This window comes from Erinaceus europaeus, chromosome 9, assembly GCF_950295315.1.
Source record: "Erinaceus europaeus chromosome 9, mEriEur2.1, whole genome shotgun sequence".
NCBI lineage: Eukaryota > Metazoa > Chordata > Mammalia > Eulipotyphla > Erinaceidae > Erinaceus > Erinaceus europaeus.
The window spans coordinates 60,505,964-60,532,299 of record NC_080170.1 but is presented as its reverse complement, the minus strand read 5'-3'; the positions used below and the strand labels follow the sequence as shown (position 1 = coordinate 60,532,299).

The 26,336-nt window shown below is 41.2% G+C and overlaps 1 protein-coding gene across 2 annotated transcripts in view; it reads right to left on the bottom strand.

The window, feature by feature from the left end:
• Positions 1-2,891: 2,891 nt before the first annotated feature.
• MRPL22 (mitochondrial ribosomal protein L22) overlaps positions 2,892-26,336 on the bottom strand; it is a 48,532-nt gene continuing 25,087 nt past the window's right edge. The window contains exons 4-7 of one of the 2 annotated variants that reach the window (XM_060198035.1): positions 21,016-21,081; positions 18,959-19,036; positions 14,773-14,842; positions 2,892-4,891 (exon numbers count right to left, since the gene is read on the bottom strand). In XM_060198035.1, the coding sequence (XP_060054018.1) occupies positions 4,680-4,891; positions 14,773-14,842; positions 18,959-19,036; positions 21,016-21,081 (426 nt within the window). In that variant the 3' untranslated portion in view covers positions 2,892-4,679. The remainder of the gene's footprint in view (positions 4,892-14,772; positions 14,843-18,958; positions 19,037-21,015; positions 21,082-26,336) is intronic. The other variant, XM_060198036.1, reaches the window with a different exon arrangement.

Here is a 26,336-nt window from a genome sequence, read left to right as displayed (position 1 = left end):
CAAAATCAGGCCACCACCATTTTTTTTTTTTTTTGCCACTATGGTTGGCAAGTGGGGAGCCGGAGGCTTGAACTGGAATCCTTACGCTGGTCCTTGTGGTTTGTGTCATGTGAACTTAACCTGTTGCACTACCACTACCACCCGGCTCCCCCAGTGTCATTTTTTTTTTTTTTACAGGTGAGAGGCAGAGACACGAAATAGAGATACCTGCAACACTGTTCACTGTTGTTGTGGTGGTCTGGTGTCGGGCTGCACTGCGGAGAAGAGAGTGGACATCCAGAGCAAAGGGGTACACAAATCTTTATTATAGGATGGGGGGGGTTTGGTTCAGACCACGTGGAGCCAGCCAGCAATGGCCGTCCCCACTACCTGACCACGGGGAGAGAGCAGGGAGCGAGATCTCAGAGAGGGAGAGCTGAGAACCCAGAGAGGGGGGGGGGGTGAGGGGGCTTTTTATTGGGCGACAACCAGGGGTGACGTGTAGGGCCAGAATTGGTTGAAGGGGGCACTGCTAGGATTTCGCAGGGCGTAGTAAAACCTGGGGGCGGAGACTGCATCAGAATAACTCCTCAGCAACAGTTCACCACTCATGATGAAAGCCTCTCCTGGAGATGAGAACTGGGAGTTTGAATCTAGATCTTCTTGCATGGTGATGTGTATATACGCTAATGGGTGAGCTGCCACCTGACCCCAGAGTCCCTCCTGATCAGCTAAAATAGTTAATAAAACTACTATATTAATATGAATTACAAGGACAAATACTAATCTTTGTTACTTACATAGGAACATCCTTTTTCTCTGGCAGTGTCCACAGTACACATTGACCTGTCTTGTTTCTTGGCTGTGCTAGAACATCAGGAAGCTTGTAAGTCAGTCAGTCCAAACAGCCTACAAGAGCCCACACATTCTAACTGTAGAAGGACACGTGTCCTCATGTCCACCCTGTTCAAAACAAAAGTCCAAGTGGCATTCTGGTGACAGTCTGACTGATCTCTGAAGTACTTCCCCTTTCTCTGTTGAAGGAGATACCACTCAAATCAGCATCTTTTGGCACATCCTATGCCTGCCCCCGCTCAACACACACACACACACACACACACACACACGCCCCATTCTAACCCTTCTAACACACTAGGCACTTGGGAGTTTGTGACCCAAAGTCTCTTCCCCATCAGTGTGAATTCACTTGGGCAGGACTGCTTCCCCTTCTACCTCAACACTTTTTACCTTGCCCCTGGTACTACATCACTGCTCCCAGGCTGACAGGGAGAGAGAAGCAGGAGACAGAGAAATACCACACCACCAGTGCATCCCCTGGTACCATACTTCCCATGTACCACCAAGGATAGAACCTGGGTTATAAACAAAGTAAGTCACAGGCCCTACCCAGTGAGCAATCTCTAGTCCAAAGTAGCCATTTTCGAAAACATCTATCATCTGTTAGACTAAGGATGATGGTTCTCTTTGGGGAGCAGAGGCAGGCAGTGATCAGATGGAACACAGAGGCTTCAGGGTTGTTCTCAGGGTCCATCTCTTGGCCTCTTATCTGGGCATGTTCACCAGCTTATCATTTACAGAGGCTGCACCTCCGTGGTTTATGCTCTTTCTGAATGTGCTACCCCTTCAACCATAACAACAAAAGGCTTAAGCCTATCTGACAAAAAAAGGATGGGAATTACAGGCATTCAGAGACTGCCATTAAAGAATAATCACTTTTGGGTGGAGGGTAGACAGCATAATGGTTATGTAAAGCAACTCTCATGCCTGAGGCTCCAAAGCCCCAGGTTCAATAATCCCCCACACCACCATAAACCAGAGCTGAACAGTGCTCTGGTAAAAAAAAAAAAAAAAGAGAGAGAATAATTACTTTCTTCTGAGCACATAAAGTTAAACATCAGGCAGTGACCAAAATGTCCACTTATGTTAGAAAGTACACTCAGTGATCTGATGTACTCTATACCAGTCACAAGGGGGGAAAATTATTCAAATAATGTATATAAAATGCTTAAAACAGGGAGCCAGGTGGTGGTGCAGCGAGTTAAGTGCACGTGGCGCAAAGCGCAAGGACCAGCATCATGATCCTGGTTCAAGACCCGGCTCCCCACCTGCAGGGGAGTTGCTTTACTGGCGGTGAAGGTCTGCAGGTGTCTATCTTTCTCTTCCCCCTTTCAGTCTTCCCCTCCAATCTCCATTTCTCTCTGTCCTATCCAACAACGATGACAACAACGATAAACAACAAGAGCAACAAAAAGGGGAAAAATTTTTTTTTTTTAAATTGTTAACTAAAAAAATTGCTTAAAACAGCTCTAGGTTCAGAAAGTTCCAAGTTATCTGTGACTGCACTTAACATTATAGAAACAGCTGCAAATGAAGTTAACTTTGAATCATAATCAAACTTTGTTCATTAGAATATTTTTATTTATTTTTATTTGACAAAGAGAAATTAAGAAGGGGGATAGAGAGGGATACCTGCAGCACTGCTGCACCACTTGTGAAGCTTCCCCACTATAGGAGGGTCCTTGCACATTGTAAGTAACATCTGTGCTCACACCAGGTGTGCCATTAGAATCTTTCAAAACAGCTTTAACAGCTTAAGTGAAGCAGTCCCTTCTTTAGAGCATGAATGGCCACAGATTCACATCACATCACCATGGGACTCATGTTACTATCCTGAATAATTCAAATCTTGAGTTTGAGAGAATAAGCCAGAGGCCCCTGTCGAGTGCTTCTTGGCCTGTTTGTCCAAACCTGGCATTCAAATTCCCTCAGTGTGAGGGTCCAGGAATTACACTGGTAACAAGTTCTTCAAGATTCTGAGGAAGATCTATAGTGAACGACAGGCCTTCGGTTATTACAGATGAATGAACTGGAGGTGGAGAGGAGCTGGGAAGTTTTCTTCCTGGGAATAAGAGCGGGCTTCTCCCACTGCAGTGGTGTTTCTGATTCCATTCAACCATTACTTGGGTCCTAGAATAGAACTGTCCCGAACTCAGGGCTCATCCCTCCTGCCTTTCACCTGTGTCAAGCTAGTGAAAGAGAAAAAACCAACTGTGTCCTTTTTTTTTTTCCTGGCCTCCAGGGTTATCGCTGATCCTCAGTGCTGGCACTATGAATCCACTGCTCCTGGGGGCCATTTTTTCCGTTTTCTTGGATAGGATAAAGAGAAATTGAGAGGGGAGGGGAAGACAGAGAAGGAGAGAGAAAGATAAGACACCTGCAGATCTGCTTCACTGCTTGTGAAGCAAACCTCCTTGCAGGTGGGTAACCAGGGGCTCAAATTGGGATCCTTGTGCAGGTCCATCCATGAGCTTCGTACTATGTGTTCTTAATCTGGTGTGCCATCGTCCAGCCTCATCCATGTACTCCTTAGGGATGGGCCAAGTTTAAATGGTAGCTCCCACATTTACACACTGTCATCTGGAGACAGTGATTCAAATTCTGAGTGTTTTGGTTTCTTCCTTTATGAACTGGCACAACAGGCTGTGGATATATTTCAGTGGCAGAGTACATATCTCACAGGAATTGAATCACAGACACCAAAAATAAACAAGCACACAAACCATAACAATGTTTATGTCTGAAGAATCTGACAGATAGTTATGTGGCAAATTAAGAGGCCCCAGTAACCAGCAGTTATTATGAATGTCATCTTCCATCATGGCACCAAAACCATTCTTCACTGGACAGAAGAAGTGTTCTCAAAATTTGGTCCCCTGCAACAGCTCACCTGGAAGTCCCTGTTTAAAACATGGATTTCTGGAACTTACTCCTCATAGGATCCAGTAAAACAATCATAGGGGTGAAATCCAGGAGTCTGCAGTAACAAGTGACCAGTCTGTCTCTTTTCTCTGCTATAAAAGTTTAAGCAACACTGGATCAATGCTATAGAACCAGTGATCCTGGGCAATGAAAGGTATTGGTGTACAAAATGACAAAACTGAACACAAAGTCCTGCTGAGAGGGAAAGGGCACCACCTACTGCCAGATTGTAGAATGCAAGGCAAAAATTGGCTCCATCCCTCTTGGTAATTGAATTCACTCTGAAAATGAATCAATCCTAAACAAGATATTCAGCAATAGAAGGCATTGTTGGAAGAAAGCATGAAGACAGTCTTTATTTAGCTAGAAGAAAACTTTCAGAGTTAAAGAGTTTGGGGAGTTTTAGATTAATATGTCTAATAAAACCCTGCAATTCCAAGCTACTACTCAACAATAAAGAACCCCACTCCCCTATGCCAACAGAGAAAAGCTAGAAGCACAGAATGTCTATATTGCTACAAAGAGATGGCATCCAGTTATGTTCAGCTCCACCTTCCCCTTAGTCTCAAAGAAAGTCAAGTAAAATAAAGACAAGGTCTCTGGTGCTATAATATCCTACCCAAGTCTTGTACAAAAGCCACCAGCAGCAGGTCACAAGCTCAAAAATTATTTCTTTCAAAAAGTACTAAAAAAGGCTTTCCAGATTAGTGTGATATTGTGTTAAAAGCTGATTTCCCTTTCTCTGTTTCAAAAGCACAAACAATACCCAGATTGGTAAAGCCTTACAAATGAGCATATGGAACTAGCAGTTGTACTTCAAAAGGTCAAAGACAAAACATAAAAAATATTTGCCTTTAATTGTTGCTTCTTTTTAAGGAAATAAATGCAAAATATATACACAGTAGCACCTGAGCTGCCCATCACAAACTATGAATGATGGTCCGGTTGCGAAGTTGCTCAATGTACTCTTTGGCATGGGCAATGGCCGTCTTTGGTGCCTCCGGTGGCGGTGGGGCGCCTTCCACCAACTTCACAAAATAATGGCAATAAACCTTCTCCATGATCCCAAAATAACCTCTGCCGTGGTACCGGATGCGTTTCAGGCACTGGCCACGTCCTGAATGGGACTCAGCTAGACAAGGAAGAAAAAGAAAATTACATGGAAGAACTGTATCTTCAAACAGCTTCACCTTAGGGTGATTTCTGTCCTCCCTTCCCCTGGAGTAGAAGGCACCAGGAACTCCTAGCTGGCTGAAGCAGGCTTGCCTCATATCCAGCATCTCCTCAGCACTTCTAAGACCCAGGCTCCACTTCAGATGCTATAGGAAGAAGAGTGAACAAAGCAACAAGAGCCTCTGTCAGCTTACCTTCTATAGAGGACAGATAAATAAAAACATGATCATTTCTCTCACTCTCAGGCAGAAGTTGAAAAATAGAATCAGAAGAGAAAACATAAGCAGAACCTGAACTGGAATTGGCATATTGCACCAAAGTAAAAGACTCTGGGGTGGGGGTGGGGGGGAGAATACAGGTCCAAATAGGATGACAGAGGACCTAGTGGGGGTTGTATTGTTATATGGAAAACTGGGAAATGTTATACATGTACAAACTATTGTATTTACTGTCAAATGTAAAACACTAATTCCCCAATAAAGAAATTTAAAAAAAAGATAATTTCAATGAATGACAAGTGTTATATGAGTAACAACAAAAATCACAGCAGTGACATGACAGAAACTGATGGGCTGTTGGGGGTAATTTCAGATCAGGGTAATGAGGCACACTTGAGAAAGATAAGAGATATCTAAGACCACAGGTAAAATAGGGATCTTAGGGTGGAAGGAAGCTAGGACCAAACTTGGGACCTCATACTTAAGATCTTGTACTTCATCCACTGCTCTACCTCCTGGGTTGCTCTTGCCTTCATCACTTCTTTGTACTGTTCTCTTTTCTGGCTAACTATGTTTCAACAGACTGATCTTTCTGTTGCACTGAGCACATTCCCATCATTGGGCCTTTGCATGTAGAGTACCCTAGTTCTAGATATTTGTATGGGAGGACTCTCTCTGGTATCTTAAGACCTGTGTGGTCTTAGATATCTCATTTGCTCTGTTTCTACTTTTTGGCTCCTGTTCATTAACCACTTTGTTTTGCTTTACACCTTGCCACCTTCCGGCAATCAAGTTGCAGGTGTTATTCCGGATTCCTGACTTCTCTGGGGAGATGACCTCACCAATGAGTCTTGGAACCTCATCTCTCCAAAGCCCTATCCCACTAGGGAAAGATAGAAACAGGCTAGGGATATGGATAAACCTGCCAATGCTCATGTTCAGCAGAGAAGCAATTACAGAACTCCCATCTTCTGCAACCCAAATATAATTTTGATCCATAATCCTAGTGCGGGAGAAATTAACAGGGGGAAGAGGACCACAAGGATCTGAACTCCAACTCCATCAGGATCAGGAGAGAGAAGAGGAAAAAGAGAGAGACATTGGATGTAGTAATAGGTTTATGTGTGATTTGAAAAGGAAGAGAAGATGGGGCCTTAAAAAAAATTATAGGGAGTCGGGCAGTCGCGCAGCGGGTTAAGCGCAGGTGGTGCAAAGCGCAAGGACCTGCATAAGGATCCCAGGGTCCCCACCTGCAGGGGAGTCACTTCACAAGCAGTGAAGCAGGTCTGCAGGTGTCTTTCTCTCCCCCTCTGTTTCTCTCCCTCCTCTCTCCATTTCTCTCTGTTCTATCCAACAACAATGACAATAATAATAACAATAAAACAAGGGCAACAAAAAGGAATAAATAAATATTTTTTTAAATTATATACAAATATAGACAGGTAGTTATAGGAATAATAGTTAACCCATATCTGCAACCTTAGGAAAACTGCTGTAGCTTACAATGGAGGGATTGGGGATTCAGAACTCTGGTAATGGGAACGGTGCAGAGTTATGGCCTTGTTGTCTTATAATTTTGTAAATCAGTATTAAGTCACTAGGAGCTCCAGTGGCGCAATCAGTTAGCGCGCGGTACTTATACAGTATTAAGTCACTAAAGAAATGTGTTAAGATGAACCAAGGGAGTCGGGCTGTAGTACAGCGGGCTAAGCACAGGTGGCGCAAAGCACAAAGACCGGCATAAAGATCCCGGTTCGAGCCCCGGCTCCCCACCTGCAGGGGAGTCGCTTCACAGGCAGTGAAGCAGGTCTGCAGGTGTCTATCTTTCTCTCCTCCTCTCTATCTTCCCCTCCCTCTCTCCATTTCTCTCTGTCCTATCCAACAACAACAACAATAATAACTACAACAATAAAACAACAAGGGCAACAAAAGGGAATAAATAAATAAAATAAATATAAAAAAAAAAAGATGAACCAAAAAAAGTGTTATTTTGTATATGTGAGTGCCTACTATGAGAAAGAGAGAGAGAGAATGTGCCCGTTTTGTCATGATGCAGGGTTCATACATTACTCCCACCACTCTGGAGGAACTTTTTGGTGCTGGGCTATCTATCTATCTCCATCTCACCCTTTCTAGCTGAAAAAGTTGACCTGTAATGGTAAAATCCTGATAATGACAAAAAAAAAAATCAATTTCTAGCAAATCTTCATGGCCATTTTTGTTGTCATTATCACAGAAATTTACTGTTTTAGGATGACTTTTTCAGAAAAAAGAGACAGAGGGGTATGAAGAGACCAAGCACTGAAGCTTCCCCCAACCTGGTGGAGGCCAGGCTCAAAACTAGTTCACACACATAGCAAAGTAGTGCACTATCCAATCCAAGCAAGCTATTTTACCAACCCCTTCAGGATCTTTCTAACCCAATCTATATATTTTAATCAATTAATTAATTTACTTTTTTCAGAGGAACACTGTTCAGTTATGGCTTACAGTGTGCTGGGGATGGAACCAAGAATATTGGAGCCTCAGAAATTCTTGAATAACCACTCTGTTATCTCCTCTACCCTAACACAATCAAGACCTCTTCTCTGCTCAACAATTTTATTTATCTGTAGTACTTTTTTTTTTTTGGTCTTTTATTTATTTATTTATTTATTCTTTTTGTTGCCCTTGTTTTTTTTTATTGCTGTAGTTATTATTGATGCCATCGTTGTTGGATAGGACAGAGAGAAATGGAGAGAGGAGGGGAAGACAGAGAGGGGGAGAGAAAGATAGACACCTGCAGACCTGCTTCACCGCCTGGGAAGCGACTTCCCTGCAGGTGGGGAGCCGGGGGCTCGAACCGGGATCCTTCCGCTGGTCCTTGTGCTTAGCGCCACCTGCGCTTAACCCCCTGCGCTACCGCCCGACTCCCTTTTTTGGTCTTTTAAAATTATTTTTATTATCTTTATTTATTTACTGGATAAAGACAGCCAGAAATTGAGAGAAAATGGGGAGATAGGGAGAGACACCTGCAGCACTGCTTTATCACTTGCAAAACTTTCCTACTGCAGGTGGGGGGGCCAGTGGACTCAAACCTGGGTCCTTAAGCACTGTAACATGTGTGCTCAACTAAGTACACCACTGTCTGGCCCCTTCTTTGAGTCTTAAACCAGACACTATCTTGTATAAGTACTGGTGATGTTTCATTTGTGAAAGGTACTTCCTTAACCAATCTTAAATTCATTTTGTTCATGCACTACAAGGGACAGAGACATTTCAAAACACAACCTCCACTAACTAGTATCATTTTTTCTAACACACATCTCTAGAAAAGTTATCCAAGGGAGTTGGGCAGTGGTGCAGCGAGTTAAGCGCACGTGGCGCAAAGCACAAGGACCAGCATAAGGATCCTGGTTCTAACCCCCAGCTCCCCACCTGCAGGGGAGTCACTTCACAAGTGGTAAAGCAGGTCTGGAGGTGTCTGTCTTTCTCTCCTCTTCTCTGTTTTCCCCTCCTCTCTCCATTTCTCTCTGTCCTACCCAACAACAACAACATCAATAATATTAAACAATATTAAACAACAATATTAAACAATATTAAACAACAAGGGCAACAAAAGGGGAAATATTTAAAAAAGTAAATTAAAAAAAATGCAAAGTTATCCAAATTCTAAAATAAATTAATTAATTTAATTTTTCCAAGTACTTAAAATACTAAGTCTAAGGGGCCAGGCAGTGGCACACCAGATTAAGTGCACATAATGCTAAAATATTAAAACTACAATGCTGTGTTCTAACTCCAGAGAACAATGCATGTATTCTTTCAAAGGTCTAATACAACCAAAGGAAAAAAAAATTATAGATAATGAAAGTTTTAAATTGCTATAAAAGCTGTGTCATCCACCCAGGAAAGAAACAGGTGGGGGGTATGGATCAAACTGTCAATGCCCATGTCAAGCAGAGAAGCAATTACAGAAGCCAGACCTTTCACCTGCTACACCCCATAAAGAGTTTTGGTCCACATGAGCTATGAACTCAGATCAATAGGGACTTAAGAGGTTACACAGTCTCTGGTGCTAAATATATGTATAGGCCCTAGAGCAGGTGGATGGAAGTAAATAGTTAATTTTAGCCACAGAATTTTTTTTTTTTTAAGAACGGGAACTACTTCTTGCTCTAATTCAACTTTCTAGTCCTTTTCTCCACTCTGACACCATTCTCTCAGGCAATATTCTCATCCAACTTCAGGCTAGCTACCAAACTCAAACAAAACTACCATAGTTGGGGAATTGGGTGGCAGCACAGTGGGCTAAGTGCATGTGGTGCAAAGCGCAAGGACTGGCGTAAAGATACTGGTTCGAGCCCCCGGATCCCCACCTGCAGGGGAGTTGCTTCACAAGCAGTGAAGCAGGTCTGCAGGTGTCTTGTCTTTCTCTCCCTCTCTGTCTTCCCCTCCTCTCTCCATTTCTCTCTGTCCTATCCAACGACATCAATAACAACAACAATAATAACTATAACAATAAAACAAGGGCAACAAAAGGAAATAATATTAAAAAAAAAACAAACTACCATAGTTGTATGTACCCAGGAACATGCCTAAAATGGTTCTCCTAGCTTTCATCTACCCTAAAACCCCTAACCTCATCTTCTAATTCTACTTTTTGGTTCCTGTTCATTAACCATTTTGTCTCAATTTAGGTCATGCCACCTTCCAGACACCAAGTTACAGATGCTACCATGACTCCATCCCAACTTCTCTGGGCAGACGACCTCACCAGTGTGTCCTGGACCCTCGCATATCCAGAGCTCTGGCCCACTAGGGAAAGATAGAAACAGGCGGGGGTATGGATCAACCTGTCAACTCCCATGCACAGCAGAGAAGCAACTACAGAAGCCAGAACTCCTACCTTCTGCTCCCCATAATCAACCTTGATCCCAGTGTGGGAGAAGTGATAGGATGAAGATATGAGGGCTCTGCACTATAGCTCCATCAGCACCCAGAGAAAGAGAAGGAAAAGGAGAGGAACATATAGAGGTAGCTATGATGTCATGAGTAGTTTAGAGGGGAAGAGAGGATTGAATCAGAAAAAGAAAGGGCAACTATGTATAAATGTGGACAGATGTAGAAGATGGTTGGCCCATGTCTACAACCTGTGGGGAACTGTGGTGGCTTGCAATGGGGAGAGGGAAGATTCAGAACTCTGGTGGTAGGAATGGTGTGGATTCAAATCCATGTAATTCTGTAATATAAAGATAAATAAATTAATTAATTTTAAAAAAAAAGAGTTTTGGTCCATACTCTAAGAGGGGTAAATGTTAGAGGAAGATGACCAAATAGTTCTGAACTCCAGTTCCACCTGGACCCAGAGAAAGAAGAGGAAAGGGGGAGAAGGGGGAGAGGGAGGAAGAAAGGACACTCAGAAGTAGTAGGTGTGACTTAGAAAGGAAGAGAAGGCAGGACCACAGGACCATAGAAAGAATGGGCAAATATATATATAAATATAGATAAGTTATAGAAATAATAGTCAACCCATATATGTGATCTTGGGAGAACTAATGCGGATTCCAATGGAGAGAATGAGAACAGAACTCTGGTAGTGGGAAAGGTGTGGAATTATACCCGTTATCTTATAATTTTGTAATTCAATATTAAATTACTAACAAGTTAAAAAAAATGTATCATCAATTAATTGTTGGTTAGTAAACACAATGAAGGTGCTGAAACCCTTCCCGAATGAGAGCAAAAATATTGAGATATCTTAAAATGGGAATAGTCTTAAAGAGAATGTCCTAGATAATACCCTTCTAAAAATAAGGTCCAACAGGTACCATGTACTAAAAACATGACAAGTAAGCCCTACTCCTAGTATTTGGATAAATGTGAATCCTGACATTTTAACATTAGAACACCTTCCCTCCTTCATCACTCTGAGCCTAGAAGACTGATTTACAAAGTCAGTAGATTGCTTTCTATAAAGCGAATCACTTTAGATGCCATGAATCACTAAGTAGTGACATTTTATTAGTCCATGTCCACTTGTTAAGGCCTATTCACCGTGTCATTAGTCATCATTATAAGTTTGAAAAGGAAATGAACTTTCAAAATCTTTGGTCACGGAACACCAGGTATTGACTGATGACAAGCATCTGAAGGAACTACATATAATGAGAACATATGCTAACAAAAAAGCACTTCCCTGAAAATGACTTAGTGTAGGGACTGAAATAGCCACTGCTGAGCCTAAATGGGAGCCAGCAAGTAATTCTTACATACTCTCTAAGTAGTCTGTCTAAAAGAAACCAGCAATAGAGCTCATCTGCAAAGGTGCCAGCTTTTCATAGTTAAGAATAATAAGACGGGGGTCCGGCGGTAGTGCAGCGGGTTAAGCACACATGGCGCAAAGCGCAAGAACAGGCGTAAGGATTCAGATTTGAGCCCCCAGGTCCCCACCTGCAGGGCAGTCGCTTCACAAGTGGTGAAGCAGGTCTGCAGGTGTCTTGTCTTTCTCTCCCCCCTCCGCTTTCCCCTCCTCCATTTCTCTCTGTCCTATCCAACAACGAGCGACATCTACAATAACAATAATAAAAACAACAAGGGCAACAAAGGGGGGGGTGGCCTCCAGGAGCAGTGGATTCATGATGCAGGCACTGAGCCCCAGCAATAACCCTAGAGGCAAAAAAAAAAAAAAATTAAAATTAAAAAAAGAATCATAAGGCTGGGGGCCGGCAGTCACACAGCAGGTTAAGCTCACGTGGCACAAAGGGCAAGGACCGGCGGATCCGGTTCGAGCCCCGGCTCCCCACCTGGAGGGGGTCACTTCACAAGCAGTGAAGCAGGTCTGCAGGTGTCTTTCTCTCCCCCTCTGTCTTCACCTCTTCTCTTGATTTTTCTCTGTCCTATCCAACAACAATGATGGCAACAACAACAATGATAAACAAGGGCAACAAAAAGGGGGAAAAAAGTCCTCCAGGAGCACTGGATTTGTACTGCAGGCACTGAGCCCCAGTGAAAAGCCTGAAGGCAAAAAAAAAAAATTATAAGGCTACTCAGTAGAAAATTTGCATACTCAAAAGACCATATTCTACCCCAGCACCACCATAAACCAGAGCCAAGCATTGCTCTGGTATCTCTGTCTCAAAAACAAAACAAAACAAAAAAGTCTTTAAAAAGAAGACATTAAAATTTATCTTTTTAAAATAAAGATGCTTAATCTTACTACTGAAGGTATTACACTTTTTCCTTCATTATAGAATAAGCAACAAAAATACTTGGCAAATTGAGTTTTTAAACTCCTAAGATTAATTCAAACTTACCACTCATACTTAACAGATCTAACTGCTAAAGATAATTACAATTGATATAATACTCAATCATATACCAAGCAAGGTCATAAGAAGTGTTAAGCATATAGTCTTCATGTTCATTTCATTTCTTCTAAGGATTCTAGGTCCTTCTAGCATTTTTATTCATGGCACTCCCAGATGAAATTGCATTTTCTACCATGGTTTGTGATTTGATTTTTTTTTTTTTTGTTTACTCCCCCTGCATCTATACATGTATGAGAGTATATATAACTAACTATAAAATACTCTATTTTTAAATAAAATATTCCAATTGAAAGTCATAACTTATCCAAATTTCAGAGGTAGGTGTGGTTGCCGGCATCAATTCCAAGCAAGTTGAAATGAGATTTTTAACTTAACCAGATTAACTGCTTCCAGTGGGACAGAGGTTATGTGCCAATGTACAATTTAGACGATTTTAATTGTTGAAAAATTATAAGGTAAATCTAATTTCCTCCCTAGTAATGTGAGCTTTTTTCCTCCACTTAGTGAGTAGCGGTTGTCCATATGTTAAGTTTAAAATATTTTTAAACAAACTTGTCCATCTTGTATGTTGATTTGGCAAACTGAGAATATTCTGCTTTGGCATTAACATCTTTGATTACAAAACTGCTGAGGTTTGGAATAACTGCTGCTAAAGTGAGAGAAAAATACTAACCCTGGCATCTGCTTAACTTAACTATAGCATTGGGAGGGGCAAGAGAGCTTTTTGATCAGTGCTGACCTCCTCTAGCCAAAGAGTTATGTAAAGCACCAGTGCTACAAGAAATCTGTATATCTGTCCAGTGCAGCATGCTTCCTAAAACATTTTCACTGTGGAACATGTACTCAGAAGCAGAGACTGTGCATGTTGCAGGGTATAAGAATGAAGAAACAAACAAGCTCATTCCAAGGTGCCTCAGCTGGTTTTATTCAATAGATTTTTCTACTCTGAGCACTAGGAGTTTTCACCTGAGATTGGATGAGGTATCTGGCTGGTACAACATAAAGATTCTTGAAGTGCATCCATGGTCCTTTATTCACATAATCCTTTTTTTTTAATAAATAAGTATTAATACTTTGTTATAGGCTATAAGATTACAATGTATAATTCCACACCACACCCACCACCAAAATTCTTTATCCTACCCCCCAGCCTCCCAAAGATAACCACCATAGTTCTGTCTTGCAAACTTCACAAATTCCTTAATCACACAAAGTTTATTTGTTATATTATTTATTTTTAGTATGACTAAAGACCCTCCTTCAGTGTACTGCACCAAAGTAAAAGACTCTGGGTGGGTGGGTGGGGAAGAGTACAGGTCCTAGATGCTAGAGGATGCTACAGGTATCTTTCTCTCTCTCTCTCTCCCCTCCCCTCTCAATTTCTTTCTGCCCTATCAAATAAAATAGGGGGGGGAAAGAAAGTCTGCTATGAGCAGTGGCTTTGTAGTTCTAGAACAAAGCCCCAGCTATAACCCTGGTGGCAATAAAAAATAAAGAATATTGGGAGTCGGGCAGTAGCGCAGGGGGTTAAGCGCACATGGCGCAAAGTGCAAGGGCCAGCGCAAAGATCCCGGTTCGAGCCCCAGGCTCCCCACCTGCAGGGGAGTCACTTCACAGGCAGTGAAGCAGGTCTGCAAGTGTCTATCTTTCTCTCCCCCTCTTTGTCTTCTCCATCTCTCTCCATTTCTCTCTGTCCTATCCAATAACAAAGACAACAATAGCAACTACAACAATAAAAAGAAACAAGGGCAACAAAAGGGAATGAATAAATAAATAAGTAAATAAATACTTTAAAAATAATAATAATAATAAAGAATAAAGCAGGATGGCTATAACCACTTATAACAGACTAACACTGCTAGGCAAAAAAAAAACCTGTACAGGGAGTCGGGCGGTAGCGCAGCGGGTTAAGCACACATGGCGCAAAGTGCAAGGATCGGTGTAAAAATCCCAGTTCAAGCCCTTGGATCCCCACGAGCAGGGGAGCTGCTTCACAGGCAGTGAAGCAGGTTTACAGGTGTCTATCTTTCTCTCCCCATGTTCTCCTCCTTTCTCCATTTCTCTCTGCCCTACCCAACAATGACGACATCAATAACAACAATAATAACTACAACAATAAAACAAGGGCAACAAAAGGGAATATTAAAAAAAAAAACTCTAAAAAAAAAATCCTGTATAAACCATTACCAGTAATTTTCAGTGGCAAGCCCAGTACTAAGTAGTTAACAAAGACTACTGTTAGAGAAAGAACTTGATATCAAAATTCAAAGACATTTTCCAACGCCAAGAATATTAAAAAAAAAAAAACTTACCTATATATAAATTGGATCTGAACTCCACATTGTGGTCTCTTACTGCCATATCTTGTGCTTCTAAGAGAATCTTAAACAAGAAAAAGAAAGGCATTCATATGTCTGGTCCTGAATTAAAATAGAATTAAAATTCTCATTTTTTGTTATCTCTATAAACTGTTAACCACTTGCCTCAATTTACAGTCAATATATTTTGTGATAAAGGAGCTAAGGAGAAAGGATACAGTGAGCTTCCATCCTCAGACAAGATAGCAAATACAAGGGACAGGTCCAGAAACTGAGTTCTCAATGGCATGAGTAATCTGTGGAGGAGATAGCAGCCCGTGGAGCAGAGTCCTTGGTAAAGAACACTATCTTTGAGACAGACTTGCCAAAAAGTTCAAGAAACTCAAGAGCTATTGCTTAATGAAAAGTGCTAAACCCTGGATCCAAAGAAACCAGAGGAAAAAAATCATTATTTGAAAATTTAACTTAAGAGTTACTAGTTTTATGTGGCTGGGCAAATCTCAGCTGGGAGAGCAATGTGCTTATGGTTCGCAGTTTAAAATCTGACTCTGCATATACAAGAGTGGTGCTCTGGCTTCTCAAATATAATAAATACTTTATTTTTTTCTATTTGTATTAGACAGGACAGAGAAAAATGAAGAGAGGAAGGTGAGACAGATATGGAGAGAGAAAGAGAGACAGATACTTGTAAACCTGCTTCACTGCTCATGAAGCATTCCCCCTGCAGGAAGGGTATGGGGGCTCAAACCCATGTCCTTGTGAATAAAGTAAATCTTTAAAAAAATGAAAAGTTACTGGGGCTGGCAGCTAGCTCACCCAGTAAAGCACATATATTATTATGTGTGAGGGCCAGGTGTGAGCCCTGGGCCACCACACAGGAGCACCTGCAGAGGGGATGCTTTATGAGCAGGGTTGCAGTGCTTCAATGTCTTTCTCCTTGATATCTCTATCTAAAGGAAAGAAATGGGGAGGGGAACACTTTCAAGGGGGGCAAAGTTGTGCAGGCACTGAGTTAACAGTGATAACCCTGGTAGCAAATAATACCAATAAAAACATTTAACAAGTTATTAAATGTACAGCTGGAGAGACACTCACTGGGTAGGTTGCATGCATGTCTATATACACGACACAGATATAAAGCCAGCAACACATGGGAGGTGCTATGGCAACAGAGGAGGCTCTGATGCAATGGTCTCTCTACATATGAATGGAGGGGAGGAAGCTACTGAGAATTATTAAATTCCACCAATTTTCTGAATGAACTTCCTCCAAAACATATTTTTAAAAAGCACAATCATTATCAGAAATAACAAGGGTTTAGGAGATAGTGAAGCCAGTAGTACACCAGACTTCCAAGCCTAAGGCCCCAAAGATCCCAGGTTCAATCCCTTTCACCACCATAAGCAAAGAAGAACAATGTTCTAGTCCTTCATTCTTTGTTATCTCTGAGGACTCATCACTCCAGGATGACTTTTTTTCCCAGATAGACTGGGGTGAAAGTGGGGTGGGGGGAGAGGAGAGAGAGACTGAGACTACACTAGCAAAGCTTCCTTCAGTGTGGTACAGTCAGGCAAGAACCTGGTTACACACTATCCAATTGAGTATTCTGCAAGTATGCTCTGGTCTTTGTCTCCATCTCACTCTCTCTCAAGAAAATGAATAAATCTTAAAAAGATAAAGGACAAAAAAAACAAGTACTTCATTCTTTTAAGGAGAAACAGTAGTCCAAAGATGGGAATACAACAGATAATGAGTAACCCCATTTTCAACTAAATTAAATGTAGGCTTAACTAGAGATTTCAATGAAACCACCAAGAGCTGAATCCATCAATCTCAACTATTTAACTATTAAACCAAAAATAGGTTGGGGAGATGACACTGTGCATGAATGCTTTACTAGGTTTATGACTCTCAGATACTGAGTTTGATCCCTGGCAACACATCTCTTTTGTGATCCAGAGAACTGGACACTCTCCAGTTCTCTCTCCCTCTCTCCTGTCTCATTAACAAACAAACCTTAAAGAAAAAAAAAAAAAACTGGCTCTTGGTAAGAATGAATAAAAGATACAGAAACATGCTCTTATCCCCCAAACAGATCTTTGATACAAGGACCTTGAAGTCCTGTTCCTGGAATGGGCCAGCACAATTAAAGCAGCATATTTTTACTTAGCTACATTTAGAGCCAGAAGAAAGGTGGGGAGACAGCTTACAAGGCAGGGCACCATGGGAGTCCCATCACTGGGTAAAGCTCGAATGTTATGGGCTCACTCCCTCCCCACCTCCTCTACCTCTCTATCTAAATGAAAAAAAAAAAAAAAAACTGGACCAGGAGTGATAAAATCCCACTAGCAACCAGCTACACACACACACACACACACACACACACACACACACACCAGCTGGATGTCTTGAAAGATTATCTAAATCAATCTCGTTTATAGATGAAGAAGGAAAAAAAAAGGAGAAGAGGGAGGAGGAGGAAAGGAAAGAAAGGAAGGGAAGAAAGGAAGGGGTAAGGCTCACATATCAGTATCAGGATCCTGGTTCGAGCCCCTCCCTGCTCCCCACCCGCAGGGGGGTCACTTTGCAGGCGGTGAAGCAGGTCTGCAGGTGTTTATCTTTCTCTCCCCCTCTCTATCTTCCTCTCCTTCCTCAATTTCTCTCTGTCCTATCCACAAAAACGACAGCAATAACAACAATAATAACAACAACGATGATAAACAAGAGTAACAAAAGGGAAAAATTTTTTTTAAAAAAAAGTTTCTTTTTAAAAAAAGAAGAAAGGAAGGAACGTTGTCAGGGAGGTAGCACAGGAATAAAGCATTGGACTTTCAAGCATGAGGTCCTGAGTACAATCTCCAGCAACACATGTACCAGAGTGATGTCTGGTTCTTTCTCTCTCTCCTCCTCCCTATCTCTTATTAATAAATAAAATCTTAAAAAAAAAAAAAAACTAAATATGTAACTGATAAAAAAAAAAAAAAAAAAACCAACTTCTGGGCAGGAGTAGATAGTAGAATTATACAAAGAGACCCTTGTAGGGGCCCTTATAATGTACCTGGTTGAGCGCACACTACAGTGTGCAAGGACCTAGGTTCAAGCCCCTGGTCCCCACCTGCAGAAAGAAAGCTTCATGAGTGGTAAAGCAGGGCTGCAGGTGTCTCTCTGCCTCTCTATCTCCCCCTCCCTCCCAATTTCTCTGTCTCTACCCAATAATAATAAGTAAATAAATAAATATTTACAGAGACCCTCATGGGAGTCGGCAGGTGGTAGCACAGCAGGTTAAGCGCAAGGACCGGGGTTAGGATCCCGGTTCGAGCCCCTGGCTCCCCTCCTGCAGAGAAGTTGCTTCACAGGTGGTGAAGCAGGTTTGCAGGTGTCTTTCTCTCCCCCTCTGCCTTCCCCTCCTCTCTCCATTTCTCTCTGTCCTATCCAACAACAACCACATCAATAATAACTACAACAATAAAACAAGAGCAACAGAAGGGAATAAATAAATAAATATTTGAAAAAAAAAAAGAGAGAGAGACCCTCATATCTGAGACTCCAAAGTCCCAGGTTCAATCCCCTGTACTATCATAAACCAGAGCCCTGGTAAAATAATAATAATAATAATAATAATTAACTTTAAGAAATCTTCTAAAAACTATATACCAAGGCCCAACAATTAAAAATAAGATCCATTGGGGGTTGGGCAGTGGTGCAGTGGGTTAAGCACACATGGCGCAAAGCACAAGGACTGGCATAAGGATCCCGGTTTGAGTCACCTGCAGGGGCTCAAAAGTGGTGAAGCAGGTCTGCAGTTGTCTATCTTTCTCTCCCCCTCTGTCTCCCCTTCTCTCTCCATTTCTCTCTGTCTTATCCAACAACAACGACATCAATAACAACAACAATAACCACAACAATGATAAAACAAGGGCAACAAAAGGAAAAAAACAGCCTCCAGGAGCAGTGGATTCGTGGTGCAGGCACCGAGCCCCAGCAATAACCTAGAGGCAATAATAATAATAACATTCATCACTTCCCATACTGGGGGGGTCTTACAGAACACAGCCTCCTTAAGGTATATAGGACACTAATAAAATGTGCGTTCATACCAGGAATTTCAGGACTTAGGCTGAGACTGGTAACACCTACAAAGCATCTTTTGTGCCCCATCCCACCCCAAATCTCAGTTTACCTCTTTAATTATTTGGGCCCCCTTTTTGTCACAAAATTCTAATTGAGCCAACGCCTGGTCAATGGACATTCCTCGTATCTGGAATTAAAGATTGACAGACAAGAAAGAAAAAACAAAAGTTATACATTTTTTGTTCCCATTGTTATGAATCATTTTTAAATATAAAAGTTAACATGACTATATGTCAAGTATATTTCAGTAAAACTGGGTTATATGTCAAATATATCACAATAAAGCAAGGAAAATAGTTTTCAATTAAAAATTAAAGTAGTGAAGGCTGGGTAGCACAGCGGGTTAAGCACACATGGCGCAAAGCATAAAGACCGGCATAAGGATCCCAGTTCAAGCCCCCGGTTCCCAACCTGCAGGGGGGGGTCGCTTCATAGGTGGTGAAACAGGTGTCTCTCTTTCTCTCCTCCTTTCGATTTCTCTCTGTCCTATCCAACAACGACAGCAGCAATGACAACAATAATAATAACGACAAAATAAGGGTAAGGACAAGGGCAACAAAATGGAAAAAAATAGCTTCCAGGAGCAGTGGATTCGTAGTGCAGTCACCGAGCCCCAGAGATAACCCTGGAGGCAAAAATAATTAAATAAAGTAGCTAGGGCTGAAGAGATAGTATAATAGTTATGCAAAAATGTTCATGCCTGAAATTGAGGTCCCAGGTTCAATCCCCAGTACCACTATAAGCCAGAACTGAGCAGTGCTCCATTTTTAAAAAAGGGTCTGGGTGGTGGCATACCTGGTGGAGTGCACACATTATGGTGCACAAGGACCTCGGTTCAGGCCCCTGGTCCCCACCAGTGGGCAGAAGCTTCACAAATGGTGAAGTAGTGCTGCAGGTGTGTCTGTCTGTCTCTCTGTCCCTCATCCTCTACAGAAAACAAATAAGTATTCTTTTAAAAATTTAATGAAAATAGCTAACTAAATGCAGAAGAGAAGAAAATAAGTCAGAGGCGGAACATCACTTATTTAAGTAAAAGTCAAGTATATTAAAAAAATATATAAACATTTAACCATAATATCTCAATGTTAAAAAAAAAAAAAAAAAAGCAGAAAGAACTGCTAACATAGGTAGACTATGTCCTTCTCCCAGAAAATTACTTATCTGTGGTTCAGGAGGTGGCTCAATGGATAAAGCATTGAACTCTCAAGCATGAGGTCCCAAGTTTAATCCCTGGCAGCACATGTACCAGAGTGATGTCTGGTTCTTGCTCTTAATATCTTTCTCATTAATAAATAAATAAAATCTTTAAAAAAATAAAAAAGAAAATTACATATCCTCTACTACTTTTGTTTCCTCTCATATATAAGATTTCATTTTCTAGGGGATAAAAACTTAAAAGGCAACAGTTTTTAAATAGGCGGAATTAATTTTACAGTCATATGAGCTTGCTTCCTGGATTCTCTGGTCTAGTCAAATTCCTGGTATCTTTGTTCTAAAACCCTATGCATCCAACAATGAGTTTCTCAGGAGAGAAAATTAAGTAGATCACCCACATTTGAGCAATTCTCTTTGGATAACCTGCCAATTAAATGGTAAAGAGATAATAACACATGCTTCACTTTTCTTTCTTTCTTTTTAAAGGTTTTATTCATTTATGAGAAAGATAGGAGGAGAGATAGAAAGAACCAGACATCACTCTAGTATATGTGCTGCCGTGGACTGAACTCAGGACCTCATGCTTGAGAGCCCAATTTCTTTCCACTGCGCCATCTCCTGGACCACTATGCCTCACTTTCCCCCCCCTTTTGTTGCCCTTGTTGTTTTTTTTATTGTTGTTGTAGTTATTACTGTTGTTATTGATGTCGTCGTTGTTAGATAGGACAGAGTGAAATGGAGAGAGGAGAGGAAGACAGAGAGGGTGAAAGATAGACACCTGCAGACCTGCTTTACTGCCTGTGAAGTGACTCCCCTGTAGGTGGGGAGCCGGGGGCTCGAACCATGACTCACTTTTTATAGAAATCATGGCAAAGGCAAAAACATTTTGTCATATTCTGGGGGAATTCACAGCCTAAGCATTATTATGGGATAATAGTCATGTTAGCTTACCAATTTTGCCAAATACCACATCTTGTCTTTGCTGTATTTAATTTGCCTTCGGCAGTGGTAGATTTCCTTACACATAAAAAAATAAACAAAGAATTAGAAACTTGATCAAAATGAGATTAGCATACCATTAACATACTTTCTCTTTAAGGACCAGATAGTGGCACACCTGGTTGAGTGCACATTTTACTATGCATAAGGACCCAGGTTCGAGCTCCTAGTCCCCACATGCAGGAAGGAAGCTTCGAAGCAATGGTCCATCTCTACTTCCCCCTTCCCTCTAGATTTTTGATTTCTCTCAGTCTCTACACAATAAATAAATAAACTATACATGTACTTTCATTTTCTATATCTGATTAGTGCTGATTAAGTGCTATCACAAGAAAGAAAAACACAAGAATGTGGAGATTTTTCTTCCCTGCACAAATCTGTATTTTTCTAAATTCTCATGACACTAAGATCACTAAAGAGACAAATTACAAAATAGCTACTTTGTACCAATGCCTGTCAACATTTCTTCTAAAATAGTAAAAGATGGGGGGCCAGGTGGTAGTGCAGCAGGTTAAGTGCACATGGAGCCAAGCGCAAGTACCGGTATAAGGATCCTGGTTCGAGCAGCCTCCCCACCTGCAAGGGGATTGCTTCACAAGTGGTAAAGCAGGTCTGTGGGCTTCTATCTTTCTCTCCTCCTCTCTATCTTCCCCTCCTCTCTCAATTTCTCTCTGTCCTATCCAACAACAGCAACAATAACAACAATGGCAACAAAATAGGAAAAATGGCCTCCAGGAGTAGTGGATTCATAGCACACGCACTGAGCCCCAGCAATATCCCTGAAGGAAAAAAAAAAGTAAAAGATGTCAATGAATGCATTTTGAAAATTTACTTGCTAAAAAACACAAAAGGCTAAAAAAAAAAAGGAAAGGTACATGGAAAGAAAAGTTCTTAGTGAGGGGGTCGGGCGGTGGCGCAGTGGGTTAAGCGCATGTGGCGCAAAGCGCAGGGACTGGCGTAAGGATCCCGGTTCGAGCCCCCGGCTCCCCACCTGCAGGGGCGTCGCTTCACAGGCGGTGAAGCAGGTCTGCAGGTGTCTATCTTTCTCTCCCCTTCTCTGTCTTCCCCTCCTCTCTCCATTTCTCTCTGTCCTATCCAACAACAAATTGTGTCAACAAGGGCAATAATAATAACCACAACGAAGCTACAACAAGGGCAACAAAAGGGGGGAAAAAAATGGCCTCCAGGAACGGTGGATTCATGGTGCAGGCACCGAGCCCAGCTATAACCCTGGAGGAGGAAAAAAAAAAGTAGTCTTGTTATAAAAAAAAAAAGAAAGAAAAAGAAAAGTTCTTAGTGAACAAAACCATAAATAAAATAATTGTTTTCACAGGAAGACCAATACACCGAGTATCTGGTTAAAAGCACAGATTCTAGAATGAGACTGCCTGGTTTAAATCCCAACTCTACCATTTACTTAAGAAGTCAAACTGCTTTACCTCTCTGCCTAAAATTCCTCTTCTTTAAAAGATACTATTTTGGCAGCATATACGCTAAAACTGGAGTAACATAAAGATTAGCCCGGCTCCTGAGCAAAGACAGCATTCATAAAGCATTTCATAGTTGAGAAGATAGCATAATGGTTACGCAAAGATACTCTCATGCCTGAGGCTCCAAAGTCCCAGGTTCAATCCTCTGCACCACCATATGCCAGAGCTGAAGAGTGCTCTGGTATTAAAAAAAAAAAAAAAAAAAATCATATTTTTATGAAACAATAACATTATTCAAACTTTCAATTAAGAAAGTATTTACTGTGAGAGTATTACATAGGATAAGCTAAATAAATCTGAGCGTTACCACCTCTGTGGTCAACATACCCTATTTAATTTTTTGCAATGACTCATCACAAAGCACTTTTATTTGATCTATCTCTTGAGTTGGGAGAAGAAACATGCTATAATCCTCTAAACAAAGTTAAAATCAGAGAATCTGTGATTGCTCACTGAGTACAACACACTCCTTACTGTGTGTAAGGCCCTAGGTTCAAATCCCTGGCACCACATGGGTGCACCATGGGCAACAGAGAAGGGATCTGTAGTCCCTCTTTAATCTGTCCCTCCTCCTTGCCCTGGAAAAAGTAAATAGAAAACTGAGTCAGGGAGGCCATTCATTCAGTAGTACTGCACAGGTGCAAGGCCTGGATTCACTCCATAGCAAAAAGAATGGAAAAAAGAGAGATATAAAGAGAATGAAAGGAAGAAAAGAAAGGAAGGAAGGAAAGAAGGGAGAAAAGGAGAAAAAAAGGGGGAGAGAGAAAGAGGAAGAAAAAAGATAGGAAAAAAGAGAATACAATCAATTTGAAGTGACTGACACTTTTTTAAATTTTTTATTGTCTTTATACATTTATTGGATAGAGACAGAAATTGAGAGGATGGGGGAGATAGAGAGGAAGAGAGACAGAGAGATACATACAGCACCACTTGCCCACTCACAAAGCTTTTTCTCCCCACAGGTGGGGACCAAGAACTCGAACTGGAGTCCTCGTGCACTGTAACATGTGCTCTGAACCAGGTACACCACCACGTGACCCCAGTGACTTACTCTTTACAAAGAGTAAATTCATCATGCCGTCAAGAGAAGTACAGGAAGCCTAGTACATATATGATAAGCTTATTGTTCAAGTTCCCCTTCGACTCTACAACTCATTCTTTCCATGAAGATATAATATATTCATTAAAAAAAAAAAAGCAAACATTTAGCAATGCAGACAGTAAAAAGACCTCAAAACTTTCTAGCATTCTGAATCCTGCAGGAAATTTTCAAATGCATTAGAAACAGTGATGTTTTCTCATGTGGCCATCTTTTAATATGCTGCAGATTTCATTTGAGCTGCAACAGAAACTGACAAGCTAAAACTGCAGCAATAGCCTAATTACATTTTTGCAATAAAATGTCCTGGGGAGCAAGAGGGAGGAAGAACTGTCATGGCTGATAACATTAATCTGCAAAAATTAATATGCTCAATAAAATCTTTTTAAAATTTATTCCCTTTTGTTGCCCTTGTTTTATTGTTGTTGTTATTGATGTCATTGTTAGATAGGACAGAGAGAAATGGAAAGAGGAGGGGAAGACAGAGAGGAGGAGAGAAAGCCACCTGCAGACCTGCTTCACTGCCTGTGAAGCGACTCCCCTGCAGGTGGGGAGCCGGGAGCTCGAACCGGGATCCTTACATCAGTCCTTGCACTTTGCACCACATGCGCTTAACCGGCTATGCTACAGCCCGACTCCCAATAAAATATTTTATATAGAAATCTTTCAATTCTTGGAGTCCCATGGTGAGCAATCCTTAAACCTGAGTTGTATGTGATCACAAAGCTTGTAAAAGAGATATTGTAACCCTGCCAAGAGCATAGGGAGAAAAGGATAACATGTTTGAAAAAAAAAAAAAAAGTAGGGAAAATAATCATGTTCTTATAAAACTGAAAAGCTCAACAATCACTTGAGGCAGGTGCAATGGCTGAGGCATTTCTACAACTGAGCCAGAGGAAGCCTTAGTGAATGAGAATATCATGAAAAGCAAAGCACAAAGTAGGAGGTCAGAGGCCTGGTACAAATATCGTAGGACCCAGGAGGTGGGTCCTATGTTCACTCCCTGGTACTGCATAGCCAGAGTGTTACTCTGGCCTCTCCTCTAACTAGGAAATAAATAAATACTTAAAAAAAAAATATATATATATATATATATATTTTTTTTTTTTAGGGGGTTGAGCAGCAGCACACCAAGTTAAGTGCACAAAGTACAAAGCACAAGGACCTTGGTTTGAGCCCCCAGGTCCCCATCTGCGGGGGGGGGGGTCACTTTACAAATGGTGAAGCAGGTTTGCAGGTGTCTTTCTCCCTCTCTTATCTTCCCCATCTCTCTCAGTTCCTCTCTGTCCTATCCAATAAAATGGGGGTGGGGGGGAAATGGCTTCCAGGAGCACTGGATTCACAGTGCAGGCACCAAGCCCCAACTATAAGCCTGAAGGCAAAAAAAAAAAAAAGATTAAATATATATGTATACTTTTTTAACTGCCACCAGAGTTATTGCTGGGGCTTGGCGCCAACACTACTAATCCACCACTCCCGACAACCATTTTTTCTTTTTCTTTTTTTTTATTTTGACAGGACAGAGAGAGATTGACAAAGGGTTGATAATGAAGGAGAAAGACACCTGCAGACCTGCTTCACTGCTCATGAAGCATCCCCATACAGGTGTAGAGCAGGGACTTGAACTGTGGTCCTTGAATATGGTGATATGTGCACTTAACCTGGTGTACTACTGCCTGACCCCCTTTTAATTAATATCTTTTAATATTTTTATTAAAATAAATATTAATTTATATTTACATTAATGTACATTAATATTTATTTATTTAATAAAGTAAAAGAGTGGGGAAGATGGCATAATGGTTATACAAAAGACTTTCATGCCTGAGGCTCTGAAGTCCCAGGTTCAATTCCCAGCACAATCATAATCCAAAATTAAGTAATGCTCTGGTCTTTTTGTATCCTTCTCTCATTAAAATAAAATAAACAGTGGTCCAGGAGGTGGCACAGTGGTAAAGCTTTGGACTCTCAAGCATGAGGACCCAAGTTCGATCCTCGGCAGCACATGTGCCAGAGTGATGTCTGGTTCTTTCTCTCTCCTCCTATCTTTCTCATGAATAAATAAAATCTTTTTAAAAAAATAATAAATAAATAAAATAAAATAAACAAAGTATTTTATTTTAAATATTAAATTATTGTTAATCATTGGATTCTGTTAACAAAAAAATCACTAGATGTTCCCGAAGTCAAAATTAATGCACCTCAAGTTTTTAGCTTAATTTTAGAATTGAGGTTATGTAAACAGTAATCTAGGTTATGTAAACAGTAGTAGGTTATGTAAACAGTAAGTAAAACAGGGATGACCTTTTTATGCTGTCAAAGAGCTAAGTCTAGTACACTTAGGCTATCAGTTAAAGAATCATGCAAACTGCTGGAGATTTTTTTCTTCTTAACATGGAGGTAAGTTGAGAAGAGTGGGAGTTAAGGCAAGTCACATAAGAGTGGGAGCACTTTATCACAACTAAGAGAGCAGTTCTGGGGTTGGAAAAATATCTCACTTAGTGCACTTGCCTTCTCAGGGCCATGACCCAGGCTTGGGCCCAGTCTCTACTGCACTGAAGGAAGTTTTAGTACCATGGGGTCTCAGTCTCTCTCCCTCACTCCCTCTCTCTCTCTCTCTCTCTCTCTGAAAAGTCAGCCCAAAGCAGTGAAGCCCTGATGACTGAAAAAGAGAGGACCTGGGA